General features: G+C 51.6%; 1 protein-coding gene across 1 annotated transcript; it reads right to left on the bottom strand.

The window, feature by feature from the left end:
• On the bottom strand, window positions 2,373-10,145 carry HMOX1 (heme oxygenase 1). Its single transcript, NM_001285567.1, is given in 5 exon segments — window positions 2,373-2,503; window positions 3,477-3,576; window positions 5,972-6,463; window positions 8,644-8,764; window positions 10,123-10,145. Coding segments are annotated over 5 exon segments (867 nt in total).

The raw sequence follows: 10,435 nt of genomic DNA, 5'->3' as shown, positions 1-10,435 counted from the left end.
GAAGATCCAGCAAAACTTGACGGATTCTCAAGTGGCAACAAGGACTGCATAATCTCCCCTCCTTTCTTTTCCATTCTCACTGGAAGCACTAACTACGGGAACCATCTTTTTATTCCGTAGTCTATATTGACACATTTACTGGCAGTGTTTAAAATATGAGTCTCTTTAAAGGTGTCAAAATTATACCAAATGAATTCTGAACCTTCAGGGAGGTCCCTCTGCATGGAGACATAGCTTTAATTCATTCTAGTTAACAGCTCTTTAATCTTCCACTGTGTGAATAAAATACAGAATATTAAGCCATTTTCCTGTTGGTAGAATTTAAAGTGGTTCTATCTCCCCTCCCTCTCTTCCTTCCTTTCTTTGTCACTGCAAACAATGAGTACTGGTATCCTTGTCACAGAAAATTGGAAACTGGGCCTGGGTGAAAAGAGCCAAGGAAATATTTTGAATGCCTACTCTTGGTAGGCATACATTATCACACAAACAGTGGCTTCTAGACCTAGTTGCTATGCTATTTGGAATCTCCCAAGCTTTCAGTAACTAGCCATTACAGAGTTCTGCTCCAAGTCTCCAGAATCAGAGCTTCTCAGGTTGGGGGTCCATGATACCCAGGTATTCTGATGTCACCATCCAGACTGGTGTTTGACCGCTAGACCCTCCTACCAGCTGTGGGATGCATGTGGTTGTTAGTTTGCCCGCGAGCAACTGGAGACCTGAAGTGACTTGACCAGGTTCCAGACTTACTTTACAGAGCCAGAACTAGAGACAGAGGTCTCCTGGATCCCAGTGTTCACGTTTGAGTCTCATTAAGGAAAAGCTTTGTCCTTTGCTTTGCTAAATACACTTTCAACCTGGGGCTTTCACTCTCCCAGATTGGGGGACTACATTTTTACTTTCAGTGGCTTTTAAGACTTGGGCTTCCCTGGTGGCTGGGTCAGTAAAGAATTTGCCTGCAATGTAGGAGACTGGGGTTCAATCCCTGGGTTGGGAAGATCCCATGGAGAAGAGAACGGCTACCCACTCCAGTATTGGAGAAGAGAAGCCCGGTGGGCTATAGTCCATGGGTGTCACAAAGACACTACTGAGCAACTAACTCACTTTGAGGACTTCAGACAATGGGAAAGGCTTGGCTCTAGAGCTGGCCAGACCTGGTTTAAATCCTTCCTGACCCTCTAGAAGTGGTAACTCCTGTTTTTCTGAGGATCAAATGAGATGACACGATGTGAGGTGACTCGCACAGTAGAGAATCACTTAGCAAGAATCACAGAACACTGATCTCCCTCATTTCATTATTAAGAGTTCATATTCTGTGCTGTTGGCATTTTACATGCATCTCATTTGCTTCTCAAGACAGGTGAGCTGGGTCTCTGTATTGGTGTTGAAGGTGACAAGCCCCAGAAGGGTTAATACCTAACCCCAAAGGCAGTTACAGAAAGAAAACCAGGGGTTTGAACCAGGGTTCTTACTCCAGTCCCTACAATTCACTGTACAAGACGCAGGTCTTATTCCAGAATTTGCTCATTTCAGCTTTACAGTGAATCCCGTCCTTGGTAAAGCTGTCTTCCATCAAGCAGGGTTCACCCCAAAGATGTGCCCACTGACTGCTTCAAGGTCACCCCCACCACCCTTAGAACAGAGCACAACATCCCAAACCAGCTCCTATGACACCCACACTTTCACCCCTTCAGCCCACCAGACTTTCAAGAAACACGTGAGGAAGAAAGGTCAGCTCCCCAAGGGTAACAGAGCCCAAGAAAAACACATCAAGTTACTATCAGGCCATTTAGTTTATTGTTTCACATGAAAGTTAGCAATCAAGGCCACAGTCCTGTTAAACACTTCCCTCCCCACCCGCCACAACCCACCCCTACCCTGCTATAAGAACAGAATAGAACACAACAGAATACCACAGTTCAGGCTGAGCCAGGAACACAAAGTGGCTCCAACAAAAACAAGACGGAAACATAAGACACAACATCTTTGAACATATACAAAAATTGCCATGGCCCACAGGGCAAGTGGTCACAGCAGGTCAAAAGGGAGACTTCAGACCCAAGGCTTTCGGAGGTTCACAACAGCTGTTGCTCTGGCTACATCTTCTGGGCTCTGCTGCAGGAACAGGAAGAGGAGAGTGCTGAGGGGCCAGGGAAGACCCCGTGTCCCACTCTGAAGTGCAGGTCACTGACTGGATGTACTCTGGGTTGGTGGAGATGTCTCAGGCTCCTTTTATCCAGAAGGAAGGGACGCAGGGAGACAGCAGGAGCCCTGACAGCTGCCCCCTGCCCCAAGCTCAAGGGAAGAAGCCAGCCAGGAGGCTGCCCCGCTCCACGAACAGTTTTCACGGCCCCCAGGAGGCAGCACACTCGCATTCACATGGCGTAAAGCCCCACAGCAACCGTGGCCACCAGAAAGCTGAGTGTGAGGACCCATCGCAGGAGAGGTGCCTGGGAGAGGACGCTGGGCTGGGGCTTCCCCCTGGGAGCCTTGGCGGGAGCCGAGTCTGAAAGAAAAGGCAGATGATGTCAACTCCTGGAGGATGGAAGCAGGGCCATTTGACGTCACAGAAAAACACATCAGAGGCACCTCAGCAGGGTCTAGTAAAGTCCCCACTAGTTGCAAACCAGTAGCCCTCTAGCCACTACTTGGATACCTCCTAAGACAGGGAGCTGACTTACTTCTCTCCAAGCTGTCCACTCTTCCATTTTCAGGCAGATTGTGAGAAGTACTCTCCAGGGGTACCCAAGGTACCACAGTTTGAGAACTGATGTGTTAGGGCTAAGTCCCCTCACCCCCACTGGGTAATCTCATCAGGAATGGCCACATTCCAGTGTTCCCTGCAAAACCCCACCAACAGAGGGGTCCATGTAGTCCTGGCACACGTGAGCTATGGGGGCACCAGGAGCAGAGGCCTGAGATGACCTGCCAACCAGGTGGCCGAGCTTCACCCCTCCCCTCCTTTGACTCCCAAAGCCACACTCTCGCCCACAGGGAGGGAGGAGACATCTGGGGAGCACTCTGGTGCTCTGAAAGTTTCCCGTATGTTCTCTCAGCACTGCCAATCCCTAGCGAGCTGTCTGAGCGGCCTGAGGGAGGGACTAACCCGAGACAGGACCCTGCATCCACAGCGGGGGGATAGCTAGAAGCTGCCCTGGGCCCCTATCCCCAAGTCAGGGGGTCTCTGCTCGGGAACCATTAACAGACCCCCAAGGGACCTATAGTGTGTGTGTTGGGGTGGGGGGAGGACTTGCCATGACTTCAGAGTATCCTTTGAGTACTCAAAAGTGACCTAGAACCAGCCCAACCCCCCTGATTCTAGAATGGGGAGACTGAGGTGCAGAGGGGTCATCCGGGTGAAGGTTGGCTCCACCCCCGACTTCCCATTTAAAGCGTGGAGAAGACAGAAGAGTCGGAGACACCAGAGCCAGACGGCTGGGCCACGTGCCCTCCACATACACCCCCCGGGAGGCCCTCACCTTGTGCCTTGCTGCCGGCTCGCCTGTGAAGGTCTGGTCCCTGCGAGGGATCACGGTCCTTGGGCTTCTGGGTCAGCAGCCCCTGCAACTCCTCAAACAGCTGCAAGAGAACAAAATGCACGCCTCCATGAAAGGTGGGGCCACGCCTGCTGATGGGAGGTCTGAGGTTTCATTGTGAAATAGCACGACAGAACAGAATCACAATAAAAATACCGAACATCCAGCTTAAGACATAAGATGTCACAAGTTCATTAACTTGCCTGTCTGGTCTTCTCCAAATGCTCCCCAATAGCAGCCATTCTGAATGGCCACTCACGCCCGCATGCTGGGTCCCTTTGCAAATTACCATGTCTTGAGTGGTACCCAAGCAGGCACTCAAGGCTCTGTGGTACTCATTAGCCAGGGTTACAGACCAGGACATTGTTGCTCCAGAAGTTCAGTGCGTGGGTGGTGACTAACCCAGAGGTCACACGGAAAGGGCCAGCCCTCCCACGGGGCTCTGGCTCCAAAGCGCCTGTTCTTTCTACACCACCTTTCTGAAAGATACAGCTTTTCTCGGAAGAGTGACCAAGTGTGCTGGGTATTTTTTAGCGGTATGCAAAGGACGCACATTGCTCAATAGCAAGTCCTATGACCAATCTCTTCTGGGGTCCCAGGCTGGGAATAAGGAGCCAGGAAAGCATAAACTAAGAGCCCAGTTCCCACAGGGCCTCCAGATAGGAGGAGAGCGACAGAATTCTTCAACATCAGGGTTAGAAGGAATCTCACCCCCACTGGGAACACCCACCCTGGCTCTGCCTAAGAAATCACCTTTCAAGGCAAAACCCATCTTTCCCTGGATTTGAGACACTTGTAGAAAGAACAGATCACGCCTCCTGGCTGGGCTGAGAGGCCCAGATGGCGGAGGCCAGGTCTGCAGCATCCGTGAACCCTGCAGTGCCAACCTGGCTACATATGAGCACACAGCCTACTTGTATGTCGTCACAGGGAGTTGTCACAGAGTGCCACAATGGTGACGCTCACATCGTACAATAACCGTAGCTAACTGCCCACATCCGCTGATCATCGAAAAAGCAAGAGAGTGCCAGAGAAACATCTATTTCGGCTTTATTGACTATGCCAAAGCCTTTGACTGTGTGGATCACAAGAAACTGTGGAAAATTCTGAAAGAGATGGGAATACCAGACCACCTGACCTGCCTCTTGAGAAACCTGTATGCAGGTCAAGAAGCAACAGTTAGAACTGGACATGGAACAACAGACTGGTTCCAAACAGGAAAAGGAGTACGTCAAGGCTGTATATTGTCACCCTGCTTATTTAACTTATATGCAGAGTACATCATGAGAAACGCTGGACTGGAAAAACACAAGCTGGAATCAAGATTGCCAGGAGAAATATCAATAACCTCAGATATGCAGATGACACCACCCTTATGGCAGGAAGTGAAGAGGAACTAAAGAGCCTCTTGATGAAAGTGAAAGTGGAGAGTGAAAAAGTTGGCTTGAAGCTCAACATTCAGAAAACTAAGATCATGGCATCTGGTCCCATCACTTCATGGAAAATACATGGGAAAACAGTGGAAACAGTGTCAGACTTTTATGTTTTTGGGCTCCAAAATCACTGCAGATGCCGATTGCAGCCATGAAATTAAAAGACGCTTACTCCTTGGAAGGAAAGTTATGACCAACCTAGACAGCATATTGAAAAGCAGAGACATTACTTTGCCAACAAAGATCTGTCTAGTCAAGGCTATGGTTTTTCCAGTGGTCATGTATGGATGTGAGAGTTGGACTGTGAAGAAGGCTGAGCGCAGAAGAATTGATGCTTTTGAACTGTAGTGTTGGAGAAGACTCTTGGGAGTCCTTTGGACTGCAAGGAGATCCAACCAGTCCATCCTAAAGGAGATCAGTCCTGGGTGTTCATTGGAAGGAATGATGCTGAAACTGAAAATCCAATACTTTGGCCACCTCATGCGAAGAATTGACTCATTGGAAAAGACCCTGATGCTGGGAGGGATTGGGGGCAGGAGGAGAAGGGGACGACACAAGATGAGATGGCTGCATGGCATCACCGACTCGATGGACATGAGTATGAGTGAACTCCTGGAGTTGGTGATGGACAGGGAGGCCTGGCGTGCTGTGATTCACGGGGTTGCAAAGAGTCAGACACGACTGAGCAATTGAACTGAACTGAATGTTCGAGGGCTGACCCTGTAACATGCCCTGCTTTGGGGACTTGATTGATTTAAGCAGTCACAACAACTCTGTGAGCTAAGTGCTATTATATCGCCATTTTACAGATAGGGAAACTGAAGTACAAAGTGATTAAGAAAGAGATTTGCCTAAGATCACCCCACCAGATAAGTGACAGAACTGGAACCCTGGACCCCAAGCCCCTGCCCTTAACCATGACCCCCCGCCCCCAACCCTGCGAGAAATGTCCCTGGAAGAGCAGCTGGAGGCAGGGTGGCCACGCAGCACAGCCCAGACCCTCACCTGGATGTTGAGCAGGAAGGCGGTCTTGGCCTCGTCCAGGACCCTCTGCCGGACCTCGGGGGTCATCTCCAGCGTGTTCATGCGGGAGCGGTACAGCTGCTTGAACTTGGTGGCACTGGCGATATTGGGGAAAGTGAAGAAGGCCAGCCCCTCCCCGGAGCTGGGCAGGTTCAGGGCCTTCTGAGCAATCTTCTTGAGAACTTGGCCCCCAGACAGGTCGCCCAGGTAGCGGGTGTAGGCATGGGCCACCAGCAGTTCGGGCTCGGCGCGCCCCACCTCCTGGAGTCGCTGAACATAGCGCTTGGTGGCCTGTGTGTAGGGGATGGCCTCCTGCCAGCGGGGCCCGTACCAGAAGGCCATGTCCTGCTCCAGGGCAGCCCGGCGGTGCAGCTCCTCTGGGAAGTAGAGGGGAGTGTAGACGGGGTTCTCCTTGTTGCGTTCGATCTCCTCCTCCAGGGCCACGTAGATGTGGTACAAAGATGCCATCACCAGCTGAAACCAGAGCAAGTAGGTGGTTATCAGAGCATCCAGCCCCTTTGCACTATCGCCTTCAGAGTCATCCTTGTCACCTCCCCAGGCTGGGCTCCCACCTCCTGCCAGCCCCTCCAATCCTCCCCACGTGGCAGCCAGAGAAAGTGTCACAGGAGAAAATTTTCATCGTGCACTGTCTGAGCCTAAAAACCTTTTATTACATTGGAAAAAATACGAATCTTCATCTCATCCTTGGAAAAATCTAACAAAGGAATGGCTAAGCCCATTTTACAGAAAAGACACTAAGGCTCAGAGAGGGTATGAGACACAGAACTCACAAAGCTAGTAAGAAACAGAAATGGAGCCAAGCACAGGCATGGCTTTCTGGAGAAAGTAAGTGAATGAAAAGTGCTTACAGGAGATGCCAGGCACCTCTCCCTGGCTTTTGACTTCTGGGGATCCATCTGCAGGGCACAGGTCTTCCCCAGAAGACCCCTCTGAACCCCATCACCTCTGAAAGCTGGGCTGGGGGACAGCCCAGTGCCCCTTGGCTCGGGTAGCTCCCATTACACATTAATTTTCTAGTTTTGAGTTTGAAAGAGGACAAAGTTTAGATGTTCCGGCTGAGGTTTTCAGGTGATTTCTGAACCTTTAATCATTCATGGGAGCACTGTCTCTCACCAGGGCAGAAACCCAGGCAGCCTGGTACAGAACAGCCTGGGTTTTCAACTGTGACCGACCTGGTCCTAACTCCGCTCGGCCAGTCCTTGGTTGGGTGACGGTGGATAAAACCACTCACCCTCTCTAGGCAATCTGGGGCCTGGGTGACTCTGCACAAGGTTCCCTTCTTTACGTAGAAGGGTAATCTGACCACAGAGTGATGGGGCAGGTATGGGGATCAGGGAGGATGGCAGAGGTGAAGCACTAGGCGCGACCTGGTAGTCAGCACTGAAGTTGGACCGTGATGATAAAAAACGCTACCTCCATCAGCACAATCTGAGCGAGCACTGGGTCCTCTCCTGGATCTTTGTGCAGACTCTGAACTCAGGGGCCAAGAAGGAAGCTCCAAAGCGTACAGTGGCTGGGCATGGGTACTCCAGCGGCCACCTCCCCACTCCCACTGCCCCAGTCACGTTACAGCAACTGTACGTCAGCTTTTTCAGGTGGGTGGAGGGCAGAACGAAGGAGTAAGGGCTAGACTCACACCCACAGGACACAGCCCAGGGCTGTGAGCCCCTTAGAGCTGCATGTTAAATCGCCCTTCACTGAAGCACCTCTCCTGTTGGAAGTAGGGGGCGTCTCCCAGTACCCAAAGGCAGGGTGTCAGGAGTGGTGAGCCACAGCTCCCCACGCACACTGTTCAACCCAAACAAGCCTCTCCTCACACCCAGCACCTGCCAGGTTCTTTTCTCACATGCTTTCCTTCTACCTGTATGAATTTCACAATTGTGCTGGGTAATAGCAAAAATTCATGCCTCAAATACAACGGGCACTTAAGGAAATCATGCTGGGTATTCCCCTCGGTCCAGTGGTTAGGACTCCGTGCTTCCACTGCTGGGAGCACGGGTTCAGTTCTTGGTTGGAAAACTAAGAGCCCACATGCTATGCAGTGTGGTCAAAAAAAAGGAAACCCTGCTGTTGAAAAGGCTCATTTCACAGGAAAAATGTAGGAAAAGGTACCTTGGGGAGGTTAGATGGTGCCCGTATTCTTACTATTAAGGAACAGAAGTACTCAAGCTTGAACCCATACTCCCCGCTTACCTTCAGAGGCAGTTAAGATAACCAGCCTTGGCTCAATTTTGGCCTCTCCCATTTGCTTACAGGCTGTGTGACCTTCTGTTAGTTACTTAACCTCTCTGAGCCTTCCCTTCCTCATCTTCCTTATCAAAGCTGAAGCACTAATTAAAATTAAGTGAGTAAAATGCCAAGCAGGCACTAGGTGGTCACTTAAAAGAGTACCACTGCCCCAGCCCCTCCACAATACTACACTGCAGGCTGTGAAACCTGCTGTGTGACCTTGGGTAAGTCATTTCCACTCTCTGAGCCTCAAGGTCATGACCTGTAAAATGACTCCCTTGAACATGCTCATCGGCTCCCTCAGCATCCCTAGTAGCCATCCCCACTAATATCACTGCTCTGCGCTTTGGGTGCACTCCCACCCAATGTACCCCTGCCAAGGCTGGTACCTCCAGTCCACATACCTTAAAACCTTCTCGGGTCAGCTCACCCTTCTGAAAGTTCTTCATGAACTCGGCATTCTCCGCCTGGGTGTGCACCTCCTTGGTGGCCTCCTTCAGGGCCTCTGACAAATCCTGGGGCATGCTGCAGAGAGAAGGTACAGAGGTGAGCAAGGGAGTCGAGGACAGGGCTCTGGGCACAGTCCCTTCCAAGGCCGAGCTTCTGAGGGGTACCCCTGCCTGTGTGCAGGACTTAAAAAAAGAGATTTCCGCTTTTATCAGGCTTCTCTGCAGAAACCCAGGTTCCCATCTAATACACAGCCACTTTCCCAACTACCTTTAAGATGCAACCCCAGCCACACTTTTGTTATTAAAACGCTGTGTAATACGGGTCCCCCAAACCAACAGGAAAGGTCTGGCCAATTATTCTCAATAGAGAAGAGAAGGGAGCAGCATTGGTGGGCAGGGTGCACACTCAATTCACCTGCAATTGCTTCCACTGGCTTTTAGACCCAAGATTTAACTCATTAACTTTGTTGAGGTTTCAGATACAGATCTCATGATCCCTTGTAATATTCTGCTCGCACAAAAGTATTGAAAAAGCTCAAGTAAAACTCAGTTTTACTCAAAGAAACAGTCCCTTTGGGGGAGTATTTCTGCCTTATGTCTGCATCCACCTCCCACACGGGTGTCATTTCTCCTTTCTGGCCTGCACTCCTTCAGAAACATCACCCCCTGTTCTGTACATGCTGGTCAAATTCTTGGAAGATGGGAGGAGCCAGACTCAGAGGTGGACAAACCCAGGGCCAAATTCCAGCTAGTCAGGAGACCTTGGCTCTCTTGCTGTGCCTGCTCTACTATGCCACCCTAATACTGCAAGCGCGGGCTCAGTAGCCGAGGTGATGTGCTCCTTAATTCGACAGCTAGCTAGCCAGAGGTGGATGCGGCCAAGAGGCGTCCCCAGTAAGAAAGCCAGGCTTTGTCGCCCAGGCTCCAACAGTCGCGGGGATCCCGGATTAAGCAGACCGCTACCTCCAAGCACTCGCACGAGTACAAAACCAAAACAAGCGCTGGCTCAGTAGCCTAGGTGATGTGCTCCTTAATTCGACAGCTAGCTAGCCAGAGGTGGATGCGGCCAAGAGGAGTCCCCAGTAAGAAAGCCAGGCTTTGTCGCCCAGGCTCTAACAATCGGCGGGGATCCCGGATTGAGCAGATCACTACCTCCAAGCACTCGCACAAGTACAAAACCAAAACCAAAGTCGGTCCCACGACAACACTCCCATCGGGTCATCCACAGGGAGCCAGGCATGTCAATCATCTTTCATCTCTCCAACTGCCCCACCGGGGGGGATTGGCACCCAGCTCCTCCTAACACCAAAGCCCCAAGTGACCGCCCGCCCATTCAGCGAGGTCGCTTCCTGCTTCCCGGCTCGGTCTCGGGAGCTCTGCAGGAGGAGGGATCTGCCCTGCCCGGGAGAAGCCGGTCCCCCGCCCCGCACTTGCCTGTCGGGCTGCGGGCGCTCCATCCTGCGGCTGCGTCGGTGTGGGGTCGATGCTGGCTCCGAGAACTCTGGCTCCGACGGCGCAGAACTGGACCGAGGAGGCGGGAGGGATACTGTGCTGAGTCCCAGCTTCGCCGTCTATTTATCCCCGGGGCGAGTCACGTGGCCGCCGCCCGCCGGCCTTTCCCCACTTTGAGGCCCGAAGTTGCAACACCCACGGGGGCCGGCCCGCCCCTGGCCTGCGGGGGTGGAGGAGGAGCGGTCATATGACCCTTAGAAAACAATCTATTTAAAACGAGACATTAAAAAAAAAA

Source organism: Capra hircus, chromosome 5 (assembly GCF_001704415.2).
Source record: "Capra hircus breed San Clemente chromosome 5, ASM170441v1, whole genome shotgun sequence".
NCBI classification, from domain to species: domain Eukaryota; kingdom Metazoa; phylum Chordata; class Mammalia; order Artiodactyla; family Bovidae; genus Capra; species Capra hircus.
Note: the sequence above shows the minus strand (reverse complement) of the source record. Positions and strands in the feature narration are given on the sequence as shown.